This window comes from Gobius niger (assembly GCF_951799975.1).
Source record: "Gobius niger genome assembly, chromosome: 5".
NCBI lineage: Eukaryota > Metazoa > Chordata > Actinopteri > Gobiiformes > Gobiidae > Gobius > Gobius niger.
The window spans coordinates 38,434,916-38,459,290 of record NC_136856.1 but is presented as its reverse complement, the minus strand read 5'-3'; the positions used below and the strand labels follow the sequence as shown (position 1 = coordinate 38,459,290).

The 24,375-nt window shown below is 43.5% G+C and overlaps 1 protein-coding gene and 1 long non-coding RNA gene across 5 annotated transcripts in view; one reads left to right on the top strand and one right to left on the bottom strand.

The window, feature by feature from the left end:
• LOC306962772 lies at positions 1–1,937 on the top strand. The gene is made up of 2 exons (XR_013792851.1): positions 1–934; positions 1,902–1,937. It is a non-coding gene; the product is annotated as an uncharacterized lncRNA (long non-coding RNA).
• A 795-nt stretch (positions 1,938–2,732) lies between these two features.
• The window catches only part of LOC306962727 (plasma membrane calcium-transporting ATPase 1-like), a 120,501-nt gene continuing 98,858 nt past the window's right edge, over positions 2,733–24,375 (bottom strand). For 2 of the 4 annotated variants that reach the window (XM_079555976.1, XM_079555977.1), the window contains 10 exons: positions 24,018–24,126; positions 23,769–23,948; positions 21,661–21,748; positions 19,978–20,084; positions 19,695–19,886; positions 19,220–19,433; positions 16,998–17,317; positions 12,918–13,100; positions 8,738–8,954; positions 3,433–3,574 (listed from right to left, as the gene is read on the bottom strand). In XM_079555976.1, the coding sequence (XP_079412102.1) occupies positions 3,570–3,574; positions 8,738–8,954; positions 12,918–13,100; positions 16,998–17,317; positions 19,220–19,433; positions 19,695–19,886; positions 19,978–20,084; positions 21,661–21,748; positions 23,769–23,948; positions 24,018–24,126 (1,615 nt within the window). In that variant the 3' untranslated portion in view covers positions 3,433–3,569. Of the gene's footprint in view, positions 3,575–8,737; positions 8,955–12,917; positions 13,101–16,997; positions 17,318–19,219; positions 19,434–19,694; positions 19,887–19,977; positions 20,085–21,660; positions 21,749–23,768; positions 23,949–24,017; positions 24,127–24,375 lie in introns of all 4 variants that reach the window. The other 2 variants (XM_079555978.1, XM_079555979.1) reach the window with 1 other exon arrangement.

The following is a 24,375-nucleotide window of genomic DNA, read 5'->3' as shown; positions in this document are numbered from 1 at the left end:
AGCCGCTGGGGCTGGTATTAACATGTAAAATGGAGATGATCAGAGTCGAGGCCTTGAATGTCCTTAAAAAGCATTAAATTAGATTCAAACTGGCATTAAATCTAAAGTTACTGTTTCATTGTAATATTGGATTTGGGCATTAAAAAGCATGAAATTTGTTAGCTTCTTTTTAGCTAACTGTTGTAGCATTAGCCGTTTATTCAGCTGAACCCTCGTACTTTTCCAGTTTTACCAGTCGCCTGAACGCAGCGCCAGAATCACGAGGCCAAGTTTGATGTCAGAACAATAACGGAAAAACAAAAGTTAAACACAAGTTAGAGCTAGATATTACACAGGGATAGTGTTTTTAGGGGGTTTCCTTCATTTCACGCAGAACAGTCGTCAGTCTTTGGGAGTTTCAGTCCTTCTCCGGTCAGGAACCGGTTTGAAAAAGTGTCCATGTTAGCGTCGTGAACAGGAAGTGGAGCGGTGAAAGCAGGAAGCGAAGGCGTCTCGGGAGAAAACAGCACAGTTTCATTCCGTATAGTTCTCATGCGACTCGACACGAATGAACAGCACATGCAGCGTACTAAGATCGTTTGTTCGGGTCAGCGCCGCGTCCGGACCCTCTGGTAGACGCAGACGTACACACAAGGGGGGTTTCTGGGGGAGGTTAAGAATCAGAGTAAACATTCTTTTTTTTTTTTTTTTTTTGGACATGCAGCGACCGACGACATTCAGAGCTGCAATGGACACAAGCACAACTCGCATTTACACAAACCCACGCAGCGCGCGCCGCAGCGGGCGCCGCAGCCGGATCCGCAGCCAGAGCCGCAGCCAGAGCCGGGGCCGTGGCTGCTGATGGGACTACCTAAGGGGCCGGGGTTTCAAATGGACAAGTTTACGATGAGTGGGTTCAACAGACGAGCGCTCGATAGGCTGCATTCACGTCATCGTAAACAGTAGGGATGCACCGATACCACTTTTTCTAAAACCGATACGAGTACGAGTACTTGGATTTAAGTACTCGCCGATACCGAGTACCGATACGAGTACAAGGCTTTTTGTTCAACATTCTTACTTTTTTCACCACAGATTGGTTTGTAATTAGTAAATTTACTCATTTACATTTCCTTAAGTAAAGTAGGTGACACATTTAAGAGCAGTTATACTAGAATGGTGCTGATGCCATTTATTTGTTTATTTTTTATTTTCATTCAATATAATTTTTAATTTTTAATTTTTATTGCACTGTCCATCATAGACAGAAAAGCCCATGTCCAAAAGCTCCCCAATGCTTGTGCTTTAATCATTTATGTATTTTTATTTAACAATAGTATTGAGATGTTCTCATTTCGTCTTTACTTCAGCTCCGTGTGGATTTTCTCGTGTGTTTTGTAGCAACTTAGCGAGTAGCTACAGCGTTTTCATTGTTCTGCTGCAGCTCATTTTCGCTCAATATGGACATGCTGTATCTCTTTAATTTGGATTTTCTGAGGACTTTTTAGTCGCTGGGTTAGTTTTTCAGAAGAATAAACCCCTGGGCATAAAACGGCGTCAGAATGGCAAAAAGTGCGCTAGCCGCGAGTTAGCAACGTTAGCCTGTATGTTGTAAACACTGCAGACGCTGCAGCACTAACCACATTAAGCTCTGGTTAAATCCAGCACAGACTCTGATTTAGAGAGCGCAGTCTGTAATAAAGTCAGCGCTATGTGGAATATTGTATTTCCACTAAAGAATTCTCCAGTTTGTTGCTATTTTCTCTCTTCAGCTGAGAGGTGCGCCTCGTAGGTGCGCTGGCCGCACGTCAAATGGTATCGGTTTCTGGTATCGGGACCTCATGAATGAGTACGAGTATGAGTACAAGCCTGTGGTATCGGCCCGATACCCGATACTGGTATCGGTATCGGTGCATCCCTAGTAAACAGCCAACAATTTAAACTGGAGTCGGTGCAGCTTAGAATCCCATTGTGGTAACTACGGTAATGTTTAAAATGCTGATGAAAGGACCATGTTTTTCCTCAATTGTTCCTATTAAATCTAATTTTTGTTTGGTTTTTTACACTTTCCCCACTTTCCCTTAATCAACTTCATGTTTTTTTGTCTTCAAAAACACTTTTCAAATTTTTTTTCTCCAAATTTTTCTAAATTGTCCATAAATGTTTCATAATTGTTTGCATAAAAAATAATAATAATAATATTCCCACATTTTGAAATGGTCAAAATGCTGAATTTGGGACTAAGGTCAAATAGCTGTCTTATGAATGCGTCCGAAAGTGGAGACTAAAGGACTTGGAGCCATAAGATGAATGTGGCAGGTTTGTGAATCTACTCACTTCCGAATCATTTTCTGTTTAGATTTTTCTTTCCTAAAGTGCTCCGACTCCAACTCTCACATGACGTTCTTGAATGGCGTCAGCACAGTCTATTACATCAATGAATAAAGTATACCGGAAAAAACAATAATTTACAGGATCTGGAAAATAACACTAATGCATCAGGGGAAAGGTGAAAACAGGAAGGAACGGGGGTTTAAAATTAGGATTTGAGCATAAAAAATCTGGATCCTTTTGGCAAATCTAACGGGTCGCTCCTTTTGGCACATTTTCTCCCACACTCACAGGTCTGACCCAGGGGGAAACCAGGTCCAAACCGGTCCATTTGAAACCGTCGGGCGCTCGCTGCGGACTCGCGTCGTTATAATATTCCTATAATTATTCATAAAGTATGAAGCATCTGTACATGAGAGGGAAAAAACAAAACAAAAACGTCCATTTTGTTTTCGAGACAAACTTCTGCAGCAAAAAATTCAAACTGAAACCCATAAAGCAGTAGATATTTCCAAAGGAATATTAACAATAAGTATAAAACAAAAGATTAATCAGAGTAATATACACAGATGGAAGAAAACGCAACGGGATTCAGGAGCGACTTCGGAAAACGCTTTTCCAAAATTCTGAAAATCCAGACTCCAATCTGAGCGTCCACGGCGGAATGGCTTTCTAGTGTCGTCGAAAAAAAACAACAAGCACGTTTTTTCTTTTAAAATCATGAATAAATTAAAGCGTTTAAAGTATTGCCACTTTTTAAAAAATCTCACGAAGAGGAAAATCAGAATCAAAATTTGCTGGTGCTGTTTAGAATTCAAACTCTGATATGTGCGAAAGGAATGGCTTTTACGCTTCGTCTCGACGTGGAACAATCACTTCTTGGTCAAAGCAACGTGAGGAAAGGAGAGCGAGCGGCTAAAGTGGAGCTTCCTGATTGAAAGGATGGGTTTTGGTGGGACGGGCCGCGGGGGCGTTCAGATTGGAGCGCTGGAGAGTCGCAGATGCAGCCGGTGGGTTTTGGGAAAGCGCCTCCTGGGCTCGTGGTCCGTGTGTTCTGAGGGAGATGTTTCGGGGGGATGTTTGGTCCTCAGGGCTCGGGGCAGGGCTGGATGTCCTCCGCGCTCTCCTCGATCATGGAGGGAACCCGCGACTCCTCCTCGGACAGCGGGTTGTACTCGGGGTGGAAGGAGTGGATGGAGCTGCGCGACTCGGGGCTCTCCAGACCGGCGTAGAGCGAGGACCGGAACGCGTTCACCACCTTAATCTGGAAGAGAGGGGAGCGTTAACATCTGTAATCTACGAACTAAAGACGAGACGATCACCTTAATCTGGAGGAGAGACCAGCGTTAACAAACGTCTGTAATTTACGAACTAAAGACGAGGCGATCAGCTTAATCTGGAGGATAGAGGAGCATTAACATCTGTAATCTACGAACTAAAGACGAGACGATCACCTTAATGTGGAGGAGAGACCAGCGTTAACAAACATCTGTAATTTACGAACTAAAGACGAGGCGATCAGCTTAATCTGGAGGATAGAGGAGCGTTAACATCTGTAATCTACTAACTAAAGACGAGACGATCACCTTAATCTAGAGGAGAGACCAGCGTAAACAAACGTCTGTAATCTACGAACTAAAGATGAGACGATCACCTTAATCTGGAGGAGTAACCAGTGTAAACAAACGTCTGTAATCTACGAACTAAAGACGAGACGATCACCTTAATCTGGAGGAGTGACCAGTGTAAACAAACGTCTGTAATCTACGAACTAAAGACGAGACGATCACCTTAATCTGGAGGAGTGACCAGTGTAAACAAACGTCTGTAATCTACGAACTAAAGACGAGACGATCACCTTAATCTGGAGGAGAGACCAGCGTTAACAAACATCTGTAATCTACGAACTAAAGACGAGACGATCACCTTAATCTGGAGGAGTGACCAGCGTAAACAAACATCTGTAATCTACGAACTAAAGACGAGACGATCACCTTAATCTGGAGGAGAGACCAGCGTAAACAAACATCTGGAATCTACGAACTAAAGACGAGACGATCACCTTAATCTGGAGGAGAGACCAGCGTAAACAAACGTCTGTAATCTACGAACTAAAGACGAGACGATCACCTTAATCTGGAGGTGTGACCAGTGTTAACAAACATCTGTAATCTACGAACTAAAGACGAGACGATCACCTTAATCTGGAGGAGAGACCAGCGTAAACAAACATCTGTAATCTACGAACTAAAGACGAGACGATCACCTTAATCTGGAGGAGAGACCAGCGTAAACAAACATCTGTAATCTACGAACTAAAGACGAGACGATCACCTTAATCTGGAGGAGAGACCTGCGTAAACAAACATCTGTAATCTACTAACTAAAGACGAGACAATCACCTTAATCTGGAGGAGAGACCAGCGTAAACAAACGTCTGTAATCTACGAACTAAAGACGAGACGATCACCTTAATCTGGAGGAGAGACCAGCGTAAACAAACGTCTGTAATCTACGAACTAAAGACGAGACGATCACCTTAATCTGGAGGAGAGACCAGCGTAAACAAACATCTGTAATCTACGAACTAAAGACGAGACGATCACCTTAATCTGGAGGAGAGACCAGCGTAAACAAACATCTGTAATCTACGAACTAAAGACGAGACGATCACCTTAATCTGGAGGAGAGACCAGCGTAAACAAACATCTGTAATCTACGAACTAAAGACGAGACGATCACCTTAATCTGGAGGAGAGACCAGCGTTAACAAACATCTGTAATCTACGAACTAAAGACGAGACGATCACCTTAATCTGGAGGAGAGACCAGCGTAAACAAACATCTGTAATCTACGAACTAAAGACGAGACGATCACCTTAATCTGGAGGAGAGACCAGCGTAAACAAACATCTGTAATCTACGAACTAAAGACGAGACGATCACCTTAATCTGGAGGAGAGACCTGCGTAAACAAACATCTGTAATCTACTAACTAAAGACGAGACAATCACCTTAATCTGGAGGAGAGACCAGCGTAAACAAACGTCTGTAATCTACGAACTAAAGACGAGACGATCACCTTAATCTGGAGGAGAGACCAGCGTAAACAAACGTCTGTAATCTACGAACTAAAGACGAGACGATCACCTTAATCTGGAGGAGAGACCAGCGTAAACAAACGTCTGTAATCTACGAACTAAAGACGAGACGATCACCTTAATCTGGAGGAGAGACCAGCGTAAACAAACGTCTGTAATCTACGAACTAAAGACGAGACGATCACCTTAATCTGGAGGAGAGACCAGCGTAAACAAACATCTGTAATCTACGAACTAAAGACGAGACGATCACCTTAATCTGGAGGAGTGACCAGCGTAAACAAACGTCTGTAATCTGAGAACTAAAGACGAGACGATCACCTTAATCTGGAGGTGTGACCAGTGTTAACAAACATCTGTAATCTACGAACTAAAGACAAGACGATCACCTTAATCTGGAGGAGAGACCAGCGTAAACAAACATCTGTAATCTACGAACTAAAGACGAGACGATCACCTTAATCTGGAGGAGAGACCAGCGTAAACAAACATCTGTAATCTACGAACTAAAGACGAGACGATCACCTTAATCTGGAGGAGAGACCAGCGTAAACAAACATCTGTAATCTACGAACTAAAGACAAGACGATCAGCTTAATCTGGAGGAGAGACCAGCGTAAACAAACATCTGGAATCTACGAACTAAAGACGAGACGATCACCTTAATCTGGAGGAGAGACCAGCGTAAACAAACATCTGTAATCTACGAACTAAAGACAAGACGATCACCTTAATCTGGAGGTGTGACCAGTGTAAACAAGCATCTGTAATCTACGAACTAAAGACGAGACGATCACCTTAATCTGGAGGAGAGACCAGTGTAAACAAACGTCTGTAATCTACGAACTAAAGACGAGACGATCACCTTAATCTGGAGGTGTGACCAGTGTAAACAAACGTCTGTAATCTACGAACTAAAGACGAGACGATCACCTTAATCTGGAGGAGAGACCAGCGTAAACAAACATCTGTAATCTACGAACTAAAGACGAGACGATCACCTTAATCTGGAGGTGTGACCAGTGTAAACAAACGTCTGTAATCTACGAACTAAAGACGAGACGATCACCTTAATCTGGAGGTGTGACCAGTGTAAACAAACGTCTGGAATCTACGAACTAAAGACGAGACGATCACCTTAATCTGGAGGAGAGACCAGCGTTAACAAACATCTGTAATCTACGAACTAAAGACGAGACGATCACCTTAATCTGGAGGAGAGACCAGCGTTAACAAACATCTGTAATCTACGAACTAAAGACGAGACGATCACCTTAATCTGGAGGAGAGACCAGCGTTAACAAACATCTGGAATCTACGAACTAAAGACGAGACGATCACCTTAATCTGGAGGAGAGACCAGCGTTAACAAACATCTGGAATCTACGAACTAAAGACGAGACGATCACCTTAATCTGGAGGAGAGACCAGCGTAAACAAACGTCTGTAATCTACGAACTAAAGACGAGACGATCACCTTAATCTGGAGGAGAGACCAGCGTAAACAAACATCTGTAATTTACGAACTAAAGACGAGACGATCACCTTAATCTGGAGGAGTGACCAGCGTAAACAAACGTCTGTAATCTACGAACTAAAGATGAGACGATCACCTTAATCTGGAGGAGAGACCAGCGTAAACAAACATCTGTAATCTACGAACTAAAGACGAGACGATCACCTTAATCTGGAGGAGAGACCAGCGTAAACAAACATCTGTAATCTACGAACTAAAGACGAGACGATCACCTTAATCTGGAGGAGAGACCAGCGTAAACAAAAATCTGTAATCTACGAACTAAAGACAAGACGATCACCTTAATCTGGGGCAAAATTAAGAATTACATGGTTTCCGCTTGGCATTAAAAGCTGTTTCAGGCCTTAAATCTAATTTCCCTTGAAAGTAATGACATATCTGAACTGAAAACACAAAAGTGACGGTGCAAAACTCATTCATCTACATGTTTTGATCAAACCTAATATAACTTACTCAAACGTGCCCATTTGACCATTTAAACATCCACATTTTCCCTAAATGGAAAAGAATCAAATCTTTGCCAAAGATAAATCCACAAAGGTCGGCTGATACCTGTATTAAAATACATCTTTAAACCCAAAGACACGACGTTCACCTTAAACTGGAGGAAAGTGTTGAAATATATCCGTCATCTCCAGAACTAAAGACATGACATTTACCATTTCTGTCTGAAAATGACTAATTATGTCCAAATTAAAATCCACTCCTTCCTATCAAGTTTAAATTAAAGCATTATAGAAGTAGTATTATAAAATCAAAAATAGACACAATAAAATCACTGTCAGTCACAAATCTCAAAACATGACTGACAGTAACCACGGTAACCTTTGAAAAACACAAAGGGAAATCCTCCTTAAAACAGACTGATGAGGCTTCACTATGCGGTGGCGCCCTCATGTGGTGGGATTCTGGATGTGCAGCTCTGACAGATTGGCTCAAACAGCTTTGTTTGAAATGAAAACTTCAGAAACTAACACTCCACAGGATGAAGGACAGAGAGATGGAGGTCTGAGGATAAGTGTCCTCGGTGCGAAGAGGATTAACTATAAACAGAGCTATCAGCATCAACAGAAATGAGAGGAGGGAAGAGAGGAAGAGAGAGGGAGAGAAATAAAATAAAAGAAAGGGTAAGAGAGAGAGAGGAGAAGTTGTGGATGTAAAGTAGGACAGAGTTAATCCACGCCGTCGTTATCGCAGCGAGCAGCCGAGCCTCAGGCCCCGATCCTCCACAAAGGCCCAGATAAGACTCCCCCGGGACCAGAGCCGGACTACAGAAGGACTACATCAGGACCACATTACTGCACCAACATGGAGGAGCCGCTGTTGCAGAGGGCGGCCATGTTGGAAAGGTCAAAAAGGCACACGCAGCACATGATCCTGGATGTAACACCGAAACAAGCCGCTTTCATTTGGGATAAATCGAAGGTTCTCAGGCGCAGTGAACGGACCCACCGTCACCATGACGACGCCACACACAAAAACAACATTTAATTCCAAAACGAGGTTAAATCACCATTTTATTTGCCCATTACCAGAGACGGACTGCATGGAAATCTCTTGCTTCTGGAAGACTTTTGTGACGAATGGGTAAAATAAAAACTAAACTTAGAAAAAAGCAGTGATACTTTGGAGCTACAATGTGTTAAATCTGCAGAACCTGAACTTTGCTCTTCCCTTTGCTTCGGTTTTCACTTGAAGAACTGACATTTTGAACCAGGCAGAAACGGGAAGTAAAAGCGTGACAGCGTGAGAGGCAGCAGAGGCGTTAGTGTTAGCAGAAAAGACTCACTTCCTGCCGCGGAGGAGGAGGCGGCGTTAGACAGAGAGTGGGAGGAGCTGACCCCCAGGTGGGAGGAGCCCACGGCCAGGTGGGTGGAGCCCAGGTGGGAGGGGCTGGTCAGGGACTTGGCGCCGGAGTCGTTGTGCTGGCTGACCACGGAGGGCTGTCGGCGGAGCGCCCCCGGCACCGCCGCCTGGCCCGTCTGGAAGGTGTAGACCACATCCATCTGACGGGGGGCGAGGGGGGGAGTCAAGTAGAGGGGGGAGAGAGGAGGAGGGGGAAGGGGGAGAGAGGAGAAGGGGGTAAGGGAGGGAGGGGGGAGGGAGGTGGTGGAAGGTGTAGACAAAAGGGAGGAGAGAAGAGTAGGTGGAAAGAGAAGGAGGGGCAGGAGGTGAAAAAGGGGGAAAGAAGAGGAGAAGAAGAGGCGGAGGGAAGGAGGAGAGAGGACGGAGAAGGAGAGAGGAAAAATGAGGAGGGAGAGAGCGGAGGAAGGAGGAGAAGAGGGAGAGAAGAAGAGAGGAAGGAGGAGGAGAGAAGGGAGTGTGGGAGACGAGAAAAGAGGGAGGAGAGAAGAGGAGAAGAAGAGGCAGAGGGAAGGAGGAGAGAGGAAGGGGAGAGAGAGGACGGAGAAGGAGAGAGGAAAAACGAGGAAAGAGGAGGGAGAGAGCAGAGGAAGGAGGAGAAGAAGAGAGGAAGGAGGAGGAGGAGAGAAGGGAGTGTGGGAGACGAGAAAAGAGGGAGGAGAGAAGAGGAGAAGAAGAGGCAGAGGGAAGGAGGAAAGAGGAAGAGGGAGAAAGATGGGCAGAAGAGAGAGCGAGTAGGGGGAGGAGAAGAAGTAGGGAGAGAAGAAATAAATGAGGCCGGAGGGGAAATGATGGAGGAGAGGAGGAAGAGGGAGGTGGGCGGGGCATTGGGCGGTGACGGGGATTTATTTTGTTGAGGGAAGGATGGGCGGTGGATAAATCAAAGTGAAATGGCCGTTGGATAAACGGATGAACGGATCAATGAAATCATAAATGAACGAAGGAGGAGAGAGAGAGGGAGAGAAGCACGGCGTTAATCAGAGATCGATGTTAGGCAGAAAAAGCTGAAAAAACGAGTTAGTCAAAGGCAGAAGAAAGTGTCCTAAAGGGAAACTAACCCCAGCTTCGGGAGTAGGTCTGGGGACCGAAAAACGACACCAGTCTTTTTCCCCAAATGATTCCCCATTTTTCCTCACATTTCTTGACATTGGAGATGAACCGATATTGCAAATGTGCAGATCTTCCACACACTATTGTTCTGTTTTCTGGTTCTCGACGACAAATATTTTAGCAAAGGTATCAGAAAACTTCGACGTTAAAGTGGAGTGAATGACCTGGTGGATTTGGTTCGGTCCCAGAGCTGAATCCGGAGAAATGAAGTGGCTTTGAGTGGAGGCTTTTTGTTCCCGGCCGCCTGTCTGTAATCTGTTTAATGGGGCCTGCACTGGACTGTGAAATTAACACACTTTTCATTAGGACTCGTCATGGTCGTCTGTGGAGCTCTTTCTACGTTCTGGGGTTTTCAGCCGCTTCAACTTTGGCCTAGCGAGTCGCTCTCAGTCACAGTCATCGCAGAAGACCTTGTCCAAAAAAAGTTATTTCAGTTAAAAATCAAGCCACTATTTTCAGATCTTTGAAGGCGAGACACTGCAGGTAAAATGTAGAAATGGATCTGGATCTGGTTTAGGTCTTGAATAAAATAGTTTAGCATTTTTTGCTCAATAAATCCATCAGGAATTAGATCTGTAAAAATCCTTGTGTGTAAAAACCTTCCAAATGTTGTGTAAATTGTGTCTGTCGGAGCGACTGCTGCACTATGTGGTCTGTCCACACTCATCAATGTACCTGCACATGTGTGAATATGCTCACAGTGTTCTATGTCAAACTGCTGTCATTGTCTTTATCATATTTTCATTAATTTTAATCTTTTTTATGCATGTCCTTATAGCCTTATAGTTTCAAAGCAGTACTAAGTAAATCATGCCCCTAGAGGCCATAAGCCTCACTGCAGGTGTCGTAGCATGTTGTGTTTTTTACTCATTAATTGTCTTTTCTGTCAGCGTAGTATTTACTCTGACAAAGGGACAGAGGGATATTGTACATACAATTACACAATGGAGATCATTTGTTTCACTCAAACTTGGCTGTAAATACTGTTTAAGTGGTGCTAAGCCACAGATAGCTTTGCCCGTTAGCCTGTTAGCTTCTTCTTCGTGATTCCATTAGTGTGTATTAGTGACTCCTACCCGGTGGCAGACAAGTTGCAAGCATGATTTTCCGTCCAGAGACACCAGGGGGAGATGAAAGACCCCCCCAGACTTAGTACTGCTTTAAGTTTTGATAGTTTTTTATCTAAATTATGTGTTACATGTTTTATGTTTCATGTTGCACGACTGTACCAAGAAAAAAATCCTCGTTTGTGAACCTGTTCTCAAACAATGGTATAAAAACTATTCTGATTCTGAAGTGCAGATGTTGTTAAAGAGTGGAATGACCCTAAAGTTTAGTCCCTTTGTCTGCACATGTGCCCTGTGTATATTTCTCCCGTCTTTAGCCGCTGCTGTCTCCCAAAAAGGAAATGACCATATTTGGATTACAGCGTCATCTCCGTCCTTTTGTGCTACACGTGGATACCAAACCTGTCAGTATTTGTGAATGAATAAGCGTGAGAAAGACCAGGGAGCCACACAGACGTGTTGGCGTTACTTCCTGGATAAATCTCCAGGACATCAGAGAATAAACATAGTAAACAATGACTTTGGGCTGCTGTGACCGAATACGCCGTTTGCCTGTTTTGCCGCAGAAGCTTTTGTTCTCGCCGCGGCCGGTGTCCATTACCGCGCGACCCCGGGCTTTACGAGGTCAGCGGCGCTAAAGCGGGATCAGCGCCGCGATGAGGACTTCCTGAAGACCGAGGATTAGGCTAAAACCCGGGCCAGGACCAGATGAGGCCCGGATTACACAGGGTTAAACAACAGCGGATTAGCGCGGACAATATGAGACAAATGTGACAGGCACGGGCCACACGTGGGCCACATACGGCCCGCACACAGGGGGCAGCAGAGGGCAGAGACCCAGGACCACAGTAAATAAACTACAGTACTCTACTCAAGTAAGGTTTTTTGAGGATCGGTTCTTTACTTGAGGAGCATTTGTGTTGAGATGTTTTACTTCATTTGAAACTACATTTCTATAATGGCTCCATTTAAGGTAAATAAAAGTAGAGATCTCCATGTGAAACCTTTACTAGCGCTGGGCACCGCTACATTTGTTTTCGATATCAGTACTCTAACGATACTTGGTTTTCGAACTGAAGAATACTTTTTCTGATAACTACACTAAAAGAGTTGCCTGAAACCACCAACCTGAAGACAAATACAGAGATTCCTCATGTTCTACCTGGTCATTCGAGCCGGACCTGCTTAACATATCCTAAAGCTACTTTCTCACCAAACCATTGTTCCCTGGTCAAAGACAGGCCTGAGCAGTATTTCACTCGCCTGTCCATCCGTCTGCCACTGCTTTTGTTTCTGTTCCAAAGCAGGAGCGTCTGGACCTTTGCAAACTGCCTCAAATCTCTTTATTTAGTTTTGGTCTCATTTTAGTCAGGACCAATATTACTTTGACTAAAATTATTGTGTTGCGTTAATCCTCGGCTTTCATTTTTAATTTTAGTTTCTTCTTCGACAATGTCAGCGCTTCGTTCTGTACTTGTACTGGTTTACACTGCATGATCGTCTGCATTCTCTAAAGCCAATAATCCAATATTATATCTATTAAAAGTGTTTATCAGGCCAAGCTAAAGCTGTAAGCCAAAATCCAAACGGAAAGTGTGTTATTAAGTAAGTTATCCCTGCAGCTGCCAGCAGGAGCAGCCACAAGGAGAGTCTTCACCAGCTCCAGACCTGGATTTCATTATTTCAGTCTTACAGAGACATCATTTCAAATTATAAAACATAAAATACCAAAGCTGAGGTATAATGCTTTTAAAGTCTATTTTTAAGCCCCGTGTGCAGGAGAGGAAAACTTTCAGTCATTGGACAAAGAGAAACCTAATTCCCTTCATGCTTTTTGTTGATACAGTGTCTGTATGACACCTCTGAACCACAGGATGGACCTACTCCTTGTGATGTTTTGGTTGGTTTTATGCTGTGGTTACATCTTACCTGTGTCTGTATGCGGTTGAGGCCTCTGAACCACAGGATCTGCCCTCGCCGCATCTCCATCTCCGCATGGTCGATTTCGTCAGCGCCCTCCGTTAGCTCCTCCTCCTTTATCTCTTCCTTCGTGGTGCCGTGCCCCGCCTCCTTCAGGAACTTCAGGTGATGCGTTGGGATGGAGGTCACCAGCTGTTGGACATAACAAGGCCACATGGTTAAAGCAGAACTCACACTGCCATAAAAGTAAAGTGATAAGATAAGACTTGACTGATCTCACAATGGACAAAATCACTTCCATCAGCTCATCTCACTGAGTCCGAAATAGATAAGAAATGTGCAAACAAGTCAGAGTAACTATAGGTATATTATATACAATGAACAAAAGCTTTAAAAGGGTAACTGTGACTCCTCCCCCAAGACACTTGTAAAGGATCTCACAGTATTTTCTGTGCAATGGAATATTTTAAGGCGAGAGACGCTGCAGGTGAACAGGGAAATCATTAAATATGAAGATATCAATTTGAAACATATGCTGTAGATTACTGATATAAAAACCATCATAAAGTATTGCATGTTTTGTAGGGCTGCAACTAACGATTATTTTGTAATCGATTAGTCTATCATTTTTACGATTAATTGATTAATCGCTTGGCTGTGAATGGTGTAGTAACATTTTATTTTTTCAATTTTTTTTATCACATTATAGCTTAAGTCGCGCTGTTTAAGGACGTGCTGATGGAGTAAACTAAAGGGAAATGTTTTTTGAAGGCTCTATTCATGAAATTGACATTGTACAAACCACTACAGGCCCTAAATATAAAATCAAAGTAGGTTGTCATCAAAAATACTAAATTTGTTTGGTCATTTTTGCTCCATTTTAGTCTGTGTGAGCCAGAAAACGATTAATCGATTACTAAAATAGTTGTCGACTATTTCAATAATCGATTAGTCGTCGATTAATCGATTAGTCGTTTCAGCCCTAATGTTTTGTCATAAAGATATGGTATTTTATGCACAATAACGGTTATGCGCTAGCGACTAGAACACACAGAACCACGGCCAAACAACAAAAACGTGACAAAAACGTGGGATCAAAGGAGGGATTCCAGGAGGAAAAGTCACGTAGCTACTGATGGCTAATGGCTATCATCAATCTAGCGATAGCCGCCTCACCCAACGAACTTTATTTCAATTCATGTACTGCCCGTGGATATGAATCTACATAGTCTGTGATCACAAACAACACACAAGAGACAATGTTAATAAAATACACTCTTGTGGGAGAAGTCATTTGTGTTTAGAATCAGAGCTACCATAGTTCAGTAGTTACTGTTGAAGCCCATAACGTTTTAATTTGACCCTAGAAAAGTATAAGTATTGTGATGAAAGTGAGGTTAGCTTGCCTTAAAAGACAAATTCAGTTATCTTGGGATGTTTCAAATTTGTATATTGTACTAAAAAATGTTAGGCGCTACTACCTTTGGCATCCTTAAGGCATTTTCCACGTAAAGTAGCATTGTGCTAACTGGTTGCTAATGTGATAGCTTTTGTTGTTGTTTTCAGCTAACTTACCGATGTTTATTATACATTTACATTGTATTTTTTTTCCAAATAAGATTGTAATTTGCATTTTCTTTGCTACAGTTTGACAGTAAACCCTGTAAATCGCACCAAAACAGCAAGTGGCTTCATGTATTGGAGAGTTAGCATCTACAAAGCTAGTCCATACACACAAGGCAGGAGTCTCCAACCTCTTTTAAAACATGAGCTACTTTTACACAACAAATATGGCAGAGGGCTACTTATTCTTCAGAGAAAAACGCAAGGCCGTGGGAACCCAGGGTGCTGAGGGGGCTGCAGCACCCCCTGGTGAATAGTTTGGTAACTGCAGGCAATATTAATAAATAGGAAATATGCACAGAAAAAGCGTTTTCGGGGTAAATTTTGTCCCTCAGCACCCCCTAACTAAAATATCTTCCCACGGCTCTGGAAAAACGTTTATCTTCAACTGCAGCCAGGATGATAATTCAACATAATAACAACAAATAATTGACCATATGCACCTAAATGTTTGGAGAATGTGTTCAACATGTTCAAAACAAAAAGAAAATGCATCTAAAATGTGACGTTTGGATGAAAGCATGTGCAGAAATGTAGAAAGCAGTTCCCTGACATAAGATAAAGTGAAGTGTCCACGTTAACGATTGTAAACCATCATGTGCAGCTAAGGACATGTGTGCCTCATGTTTCTTCTCCCACATGGACAAAGCAGAGACATGTTCCTTTAGCAGTGAATCAGAGTCCGTAACTGAGGCGCCTCGAGCTGCACATGAAAGCAGCTCGTCTTTGAATCTATGAGTGCCGCGGGACAGTGAACGCAGCACGGAGCTCCCAGAGAGAATCCCTCACACGCCACCACCGAGGCAGGACGGGGAGCGCCGCGGAAGGAAGCGCGTTAAAATGAAGACCTTACGCTGCAGGTAAACAGGGAAACGTCTCATTTAGAGATACATTTCTACGCTTGATCACTGACATAAATGAGGAAAACATTAAATTAAAGTGCTTTGTTATTTTATGTTTTCATTTAAATACCGTATATTACATATTACAACATATTAGTTGTGTAAAAATATCTAGAATTGCTCATATTTTCAGCGACGAAATCTGAATAATGGACAGAGCCAGGTTTAAATGTGTGTTTTTATTTTGTGACATACACTATGTAAAGAATTATTATGCAAAATGTATTTCGGGGTGGGCGTTTATAAGCTTTTGCTTCGGCCCACTCCTTTTGAGCAGAATTTTAACTGCTCAAATGAACAAATAAACTAATTTCAGTGCCATAAAGGTAAACAAATAAATAGAAAATTCAATGAAACTCATGGATGGTATCGTGTCTCGGGGCTCTTTGAATCACTGACATTAATCTCAGAGACCTGGGATGATTAGTTTTCAGGTTAAGCCCAGTTAAGGGAAAAACAACTGAAAAAGGGTGTTCCACTTTATTAAGCAGACCATCATTATCAAGCAAAATCGGAAAGAAAAAGGATCTCTCCACTGATGAAAAGCGTGAAATAGTTGAATGCCTTCAACTTCAAAACCTTTGATATTTAATGAAAGATTTAGCTGTAGAGTGCCAACAATCCAGACCATTCTTCATGATATTTGTAGCACCACAGCATGTTCTAAGTTATAGCTATGGACACATCCAATGGCTCGTTTGAACAGTGAGACTCTAAGCTCTCAGTAGGTGAAAACAGTTTAATTCTTCCTCGATTCCTGAGAAATTAGTTTAGCTAGTTTTGATCAAAATCCCTTTTTTTCCTTCTAGAAATGGAGATTGCTCGTTTTATAGAACACAACAGTCTCCCTCATTTCACTTTCTTCACTGAGCTGTGACTGAAAACAGGGGCTTAATAAAAGACCATCGACTATTGAGAATGTCTTCACGTTGTTTTCACTGCTGGTGAATAGGGAAAAAAAATAAATGTCGAGATATCAATTTGAAACTTTTGCTGAACAATACAGATATAAATATGAGAAAAAAATGTATTGCACTTTTTCTGTCATTTTATGTTTTCACATAAAAATAAGGCATTTTGAGCATTAAAATGGCCAAAATTGCCTATATTTTGGGCAACGAAATTAAAATAATGAATTGAGCCAGATTAAAAGTTTTGGTTTTATTTTATTGACATATTAGTAACTAAGATTTTTTCAGAGGGGATTTTGGATATTTTGTTTAGTTTTTCAATAAACTAATCATCAGTGAAAAAATCTGTAAAAACTCAAATTCCATTTACCACATGGCTATAATATGCTGTTTATATCCTGATCTCTTATTATGTCAGTGCCCTCTGCTGGACACATGTGGATTTCTTTCTTTTTTTAAAATTCAAACTGCCCCCTAGTGGCTGGAGTGAGCAAAAAATCCATAGGAATGGGTGAGAGACTTTTGACATACTCGGGAATTCACGCGCCTCAAAGGGCCACATTAAACCATCTCGCGAGCCTCATGTGGCCCGCAGGCCTCGACCATGATACACGTGCAGTAAAGGGAGAGCTTGGTTCGTTTGTGCTCCTCACCTGGCCCCAGAGCAGCTCGCCGACGCCGATGAAGACGCACCAGAGCCACTGGTCGATGGTGAGCGCGGTGCAGGAGAAGGGCTTTCCCCCGAACTGCACGATGATGATCTGCAGCACGAACGTCCCCAGCACCACGGAGCAGAAGATGGGGTTCCTGTACACGCCCTCGAACACGTTGCGCTCGCCGTGGATCTTCCGCGCGTTGATCTCGTTGAACAGCTGCATCATGACGAAGACGTTGAAGACGATGGTGTAGTGTTCGGACGGCGGCGCGTGGAGCGGCGTGTTCCGGCCCGAGTCGATGTCGAAGAACTGCTCTCCTGCGAACAAAGGATCAGGCTCCGGGCTTTAGAGGGTTACTTTCTTACTTAGACTATAAAATACTTTAACTTCCATATTAATCACTTCTCTTTACTTACCGTGACTATCCAGAAGGTGAGATCCGGGTTATATGTTGGACATTTTTTAGTCATGGGCTAAGAAAAGTAACCCCTGCCTTAACCGAGTGCAAGTTATCAAGTTCAGCTTTACCCAAATCTCCGAAACTCATCGAAACGGATCCCTTTCCTCACGATGTCATCACTTTTTTAAAGAAACTTTTATTGCATCACTTTAATTTGTTTGTGTCTCATTTTTGTCACTTTTCTGTTGCTCTTTTGTTGCATCTTCATACTCATTTTTGTCTAATTTTTGTCGCCATTTTGACACTTTTTCCAGAAGCTTTCAGATTTGGGTAAAGTCAAACTGTAGAAAATGTGCTTGGTTGCTGTGGAGCTTGTAATGAATAAATAGCACTATAGGGGCGTGTGTTTCAGACCTATTTATGAAACGCCTCAAAAAAGGTCCTTCACAATGATAAATTCTCATATAGCCCAGTACAGGGGTAGGCAACGTCCGGCCTGGGGGCCAAATCTGGCCCTCCAGCATAGAACGTCTGGCCCCCAAGATGATTTTGAGAAATGCAATTACATAAATATGATTACACAAATAACAGAAATACTGTCAATTACTGAAAAATGTCCAAAAATAACACCCAATTATGTCATATATTATGTACAACACTGGCATTCATTTTGTAGAAAGTGGTGCTTTACTTTGGGATAAAATTGGCAGGTTTGGCCATTGGTCTTTTAACAATGAAGAAAATCGGTCCTGCACCAGGAAAGCTTGGCTGCCCCTGGCCTTGTGTCTGAATGACTGATAACACGCCTCGTGTGACACGGGAAAACCCTGGAGCTCCTCATATGTAACAGCAGTGGACGAGTCTTGCTCTGGCTCTACCGGGTCAGCTCTTCTTACGCGAGTCTGGGACTGATCAAATATGGGCGGAATTGTTAGCTCGCCGTGCAGCTGTGGCTCCGCGAGGGAACATAAAAGTCATTATTCTCCTGCACAGACATAATATATTTAAGCTGCGACGTCCCGTGTGTCGTCAGCACCGGCTAAACAAACCCAAACAAAATATCTGCTCAGAGAAACTAAACGCTTCTGGAGCTTAGAAGTGGCCATTTTTCTCAACAACAAAAAAATCTGAGATTTTCTTCTAAAAACTTGATTCACAATGAAATTTCCCCCCCATTTAAAACAATATAACTGCTGACTGTAAATCTATTAATAGTAAATCACTGTAAAAAACAAACAAACGGAAAAGTCACTGCGCAGTGTGCAGTTTTTAAGATTTTAAGCTAAAAACAAAACAAAAAAAAACAGATTTTCTGAAAACATCGATATGATTTACCAAAAAAAAAATCAAAAAACACTGCAGCAGTGATATGAACGTTAGTTACTTTTGGTCACAGCTTTCAACATTGGTTTGCTTTTTTTTTGTGCTCACATATTTATTTGTACTTTACACACAAATGTAAAGGTAATTTTTTTTACAAGGAGCAAAATCAAAAAATTAAAATAAATTATTATTTTGCATTATTATCACTTTTGCATTATTTTGCATATTTTTAATTATATCTGGTCCAGAGAAACTTTCATATAACGTTAGCATCGTATGAGCTAACTGGTGTAGCATTAGCCATTTTGCTACATACAACTTTATTCACATGGCACGCTCTGAGGTCGTAAGTATATTTACACTTAGATATGCTGTTTTCAATCAAAAATACGTCAACAGATGTGTAAAACAGTTGCTATGAGGTTTGATTGGACAATGACTATATGTGCTATAGGAATAACTTGTGTGTGTGAGGCCAGCAGAGGGCGCCGCTCACCAGCAAATAGCAGCGTGAAGATGATGACGAGCTGGTACACGGCGTGGCCCAAGATGTTCTTCATCATGGTCCTGGAGATGAGCGGTTTGTTGCGTCCGTACGGTTTCCGTAGCAACAGGGACTCGGTGGGTGGCTCCGTGGCTAACGCTAACGAAGCTAACGTGTCCATGATGAGGTTCACCCAGAGCATCTGCACGGCCTTCAGCGGTGAGTCCTGGAGACGAGAACAGATCATGAAGCTAACAAAGTAAATCTACTACAGTCCTTTACAGTACTTTAGTTTGTGAGGATCTGTACTTTACTCAAGTAGTACTCTTACTTTTACTCCACTTCATTTGAACACTTTCTGTTCCATTTCTAAAATGCCTAAAATGCACACTCTATGAACAGCAGGTGGCGCTGTGCAGACAAGTCACTGTAGCAAGGCACTGTGGGAAAACGAGCAGACGACCCTTCATCCAAACAAAAAATCTACCTGTGTGATGCAGGCGCCGGTGAAGGCCACGATCACCGCCACCACGTTGACCGTCAGCTGGAACTGCAGGAACTTGGAGATGGAGTCGTAGACGTTTCGGCCCCACATCACGGCTTTGACGATGCTCGTGAAGTTATCGTCCGTCAGGATGATGTCTGACGCCTCCTTCGCCACATCTGTGCCCGCGATGCCCTGGGAGCCAATCACAGAGCAGCATTAGAGAGGGTAGGCCAATCACAGAGCAGCGTTAGAGAGGGAACAGCCTATCACAGAGCAGCGTTACCATAGCGAAGCCCACGTCGGCCTTTTTCAGCGCCGGGCCGTCGTTGGTGCCGTCTCCGGTCACAGCCACCACCTGCCGAGTTTCTAGAACCGTACTGTCGATGATACCTGCAAAAGTACACAAGTACTACCATTAGCAAAGAGTACACACATACTACTGCTGGACCTGGTCTGGACCTGGCTTTGACCTGCTTTGACCTGCTTTGGACCTGGGTTTGGGTTGGCTTTGACCTGGTTTGGACATGGCTTTGACCTGGTTTGGGCCTGGTTTGGGCCTGGCTTTGACCTGGTTTGGACCTGGCTTTGACCTGGTTTGGGCCTGGTTTGGACCTGGTTTGGACCTGGTTTGGACCTGGTTTGGACCTGGTTTGGGCCTGGTTTGGAGCTGGTTTGGGCCTGGTTTGGGCCTGGTTTGGGCCTGGCTTTGACCTGGTTTGGACCTGGCTTTGACCTGGTTTGGGCCTGGTTTGGACCTGGTTTGGACCTGGTTTGGACCTGGTTTGGACCTGGTTTGGGCCTGGTTTGGAGCTGGTTTGGGCCTGGTTTGGGCCTGGTTTGGGCCTGGTTTGGGCCTGGCTTTGACCTGGTTTGGACCTGGCTTTGACCTGGTTTGGACCTGGTTTGGACCTGGTTTGGACCTGGTTTGGACCTGGTTTGGGCCTGGTTTGGGCCTGGTTTGGGCCTGGTTTGGAGCTGGCTTTGACCTGGCTTTGACCTGCTTTGTTTGGACCTGGCTTTGACCTGGTTTGTTTGGACCTGGCTTTGACCTGGTTTGGACATGGCTTTGACCTGGTTTGGACCTGGTTTGGGCCTGGCTTTGACCTGGTTTGGACATGGCTTTGACCTGGTTTGGACCTGGTTTGGGCCTGGCTTTGACCTGGTTTGGACATGGCTTGGACCTGGTTTGGACCTGGTTTGGGCCTGGCTTTGACCTGGTTTGGGCCTGGGTTTGGGTTGGCTTTGACCTGGTTTGGGCCTGGGTTGGCTTTGGGCCTGGTTTGGGCCTGGCTTTGACCTGGTTTGGACCTGGCTTTGACCCGGTTTAGACTGAGATAATTCACTTACTGGGACATTTTTGAAACACTTGATAACGTTACAAACAGTTCCAGTGCAGAAGCAGAAAAGACGGAAGGTCAAATAAAGTGGATCAGGGAACTGGGCTAATGAGGGACTCCACATCATTTATACATCAGTGGAACGCTTTCATCAAGTGCAGACCAGAAGAAAACTAGTTTCCTTTCATTTCCTGTGGAACTTGTGCGACGAGGTGACATTTGAGCTCCATTCACAAACGGGAGCTACAACGAGAGTGTTCAACACAGTGTATTCAGTTCATTGATCAAACTGAACATTGTTAGCCTACCCGATTACTTTGCATTTCAGAAAAAAATCATGTAACGTTTGTAGAGAAGTGATAATTAAAAAAAAAGGCAGCAGCAGTTTCCTAATATTCTCACTGTCGCTGTTTTATCCTCGCTTTTGTCACTATTTTGATGCTTTTTTCAAGAAACTGTTTAGGTTTGGATAACGCCAAACTGGAAAAAATGTGCTCCGAGTGGTTAAAAAGCTAAACTTAATTCCCTCCCTTTTTAATGAACAATTTTCAGTATTTGTCCCAAGGCTAAACCTTTATGTAATTATTCAAACCATGTAAACAGCTGGACTTGATCTGTGGAGTGCGTACCTTTGACCAGTGTGTGCTTGTCCGTGGGCGAGGACCGAGCCAGGACTCTCAGTTTGGGCCACACTTTGTCCAGTCGCTCCTGCTCCACCTGCATTCACAAATCAGGAGGTCAAGGGCCTAGAGCTGGGAAATGTATCATCTAGGATAGTATTGAAATTGCTGCTTAAAAGAGATGCAAATTTTGAAAAAAAATTGGATAAAATAATCATCATCTATATACAAACAATTAACAAATGGGAGAGAAAATGGGGAAGGAATTGGGAAAAAAAATTGGATAAAATGAAAAACAATGTGGAAAAACAACTAGGAAAAAATAAAAAGTGGGTGAGAAAAAGGGGAAATGGGAAAAGAAGAATGGGGAAGAATAATGGGTAAATAGGTGGAAGGAATGAGGAAAAAAAAAATTACATAAAAAATTGGGGAAAAATGGCGAAAGTAGCTTTTCTGCTCTTCTGTAGTCTGTAGCTCAAAAAGATAATTGTCCTGAACAAATGTAAATGTAGACGTCTGCATCACATTTTTACATATTAAACATATCACTTTGTCATCGTTATTGAAAAAGTCTCTCCTCTCTCCCTGGTCATCATTTCAAAGTTTAAACTGGGGATGCACCGATCTGATACTGGTATAGATACAGACGGCATCGCGTCATAGAAGGGGGCGTGGCCTCGCCCAGGGGGAAAACAGAATCTTTTGGGAAACACAATTTTTCACTCTTTTTAGCTCATTTCTGGCGAAATATAAACTTATTTATCACGTACAAACAGAGTCAAGTCTAAATAGGGATGTTTATTCACAGCAGATTGTTCAGTGCGTTAGCATTAGCATGATGCTTCATGTTAGAATTCTACTTTATTTTCAACTATGGGCTGTTGAGCCACTTTGCTACTCTCCATGTCTTTGTATCTTTATTTAGTAAAAAACTATATTCAGAATTCATTTTTGAATAATTAGAGAAAGTTGAGATATTTCTCCAAACTGTTTTCCCCCTAACTGTTTCAAACATGACCATATATGGGCTATTCCAGAGATTCCGTCTGTATAGATATCGTAGCCGATACTGAACCAATGCTATTTTGGCTCTCACCGCTTAAGACATACAACTATCACCATGTCAATGTCATTTTGAAGCTTAGAACCTGGAGAATCAGATCACTGAGTTAGTTTTGACCAATGGCCGCTGGCTGCCCTGCTTTTTGACGACACTGGGGGCCGCCGTTGCTCCGCCATTGCTGTAGTACCTCCATATCGCCGCTAGTCCCCCATTGAAAACTATTGGAGTTTAGGCACTTTAAAAACAACTTTGACGCCTGGTTTCAATTTTTTCCAACACTAGACTAGGCTAGATATTCCTCCTGAGATAACGCTGGGTTAATCACAATTAAAGAAACCAGGCTGGTTTTCGTAAGAAGAATTTTTGAAATCTCGTACTTAATGAGGGTCGGACTGTTAGCATTGGAGCAGCGCGAGCTACACGTCACGCAAGGGCCGAGTCTACGGTGAAGATCCCGCCCTTATGCCCTTTTTAGGAACAGGCTTCGTCAGCGCTGGGGAGGGGGAGTCTGTAAATCCGCCATGACTTCCCCCACGCCCGTAGTCATTATGGTAAACGCCAATGTATTTTTTTATCGCCGCGCAAAATGGCAGCGGCTAGCAACAGTATGCTAAAGCTAGCGGCAACTAATCAAGGCTGGGTCAGAAACTATGATAGAAATACTGTACCTAAAGAAGCCTAATAAAATGAAATAACCTCTGCTGGAGTGTTTGTGTTTTAGTCTAATAACTGATAGAACATATTTGGAAAGCGCCAGTTGTAATGATCATATCGATTTGTATGCGAGTTGTTAGCCTGTCCCAAGGATTTCGAATAACCCTTGTTTAATGTTTTCTATTAGTTTATCAATAAATATAATTGATAATTGATCTGTAACATCATGACAAGGAAAGATCAGACGTTATTGATGTCAAAATGAAGAAAGAGGCCATTGACTTTTTCAGAGAACGACACTTTGAAGAAGGTCTCTTGGCATTGGTTAATATGGGACACTCAGCAGATGGGTGCACATCCCCTTTAAACCTCTCCCTGGTGGTTGTTGAAAGATTCTGACCTCTCCTTCGTCGTTGCGGATCTGCTTGTTGAACTCCTTGCCCTCCAGACACAGGAAGTCCTCGTTGGGCAGCAGGATGCCGCACTTGGTGGCGATGGCGCGGGCCGTGTTGATGTTGTCCCCGGTGACCATGCGGACGGTGATGCCCGCGCGCTGGCACTTGGCGATGGCCTCGGGCACCTGCGGGACAGACGGGACGGTGAGGAGCGAGACAGAGAGGGGGGCGGGGCTAACAAACCGAAGGCTCACCTCGGGTCGGACCGGGTCCTCGATGCCCACCACGGCGATGCAGGTCAGCTCCGACAGGATCTGGTTCTCCTGGTCCCAGTCGGGTTCTCCGGCCTCGGCGGGGAAGTCCCTGAGGAGCAGAAACAGAGACGTAAGACACCAGCAGCGCCTTGGACACCCACAGCGTCTAAGCTGGACTGATTGTTGTGATGTCTTTGCCATCGGTCATGAAGGGGGAGGAGTCTGTGCGCCGTCAGGCTGATGGAGACTTCCATTTGCAACAGAGAAGGAAAGAAGCGACTCAAACCTTTTGTGTCACATACATTTCATTGACAATTCACATTTCCTCCAGTTAAGCTTCACCCAAATCTAAAAGCGA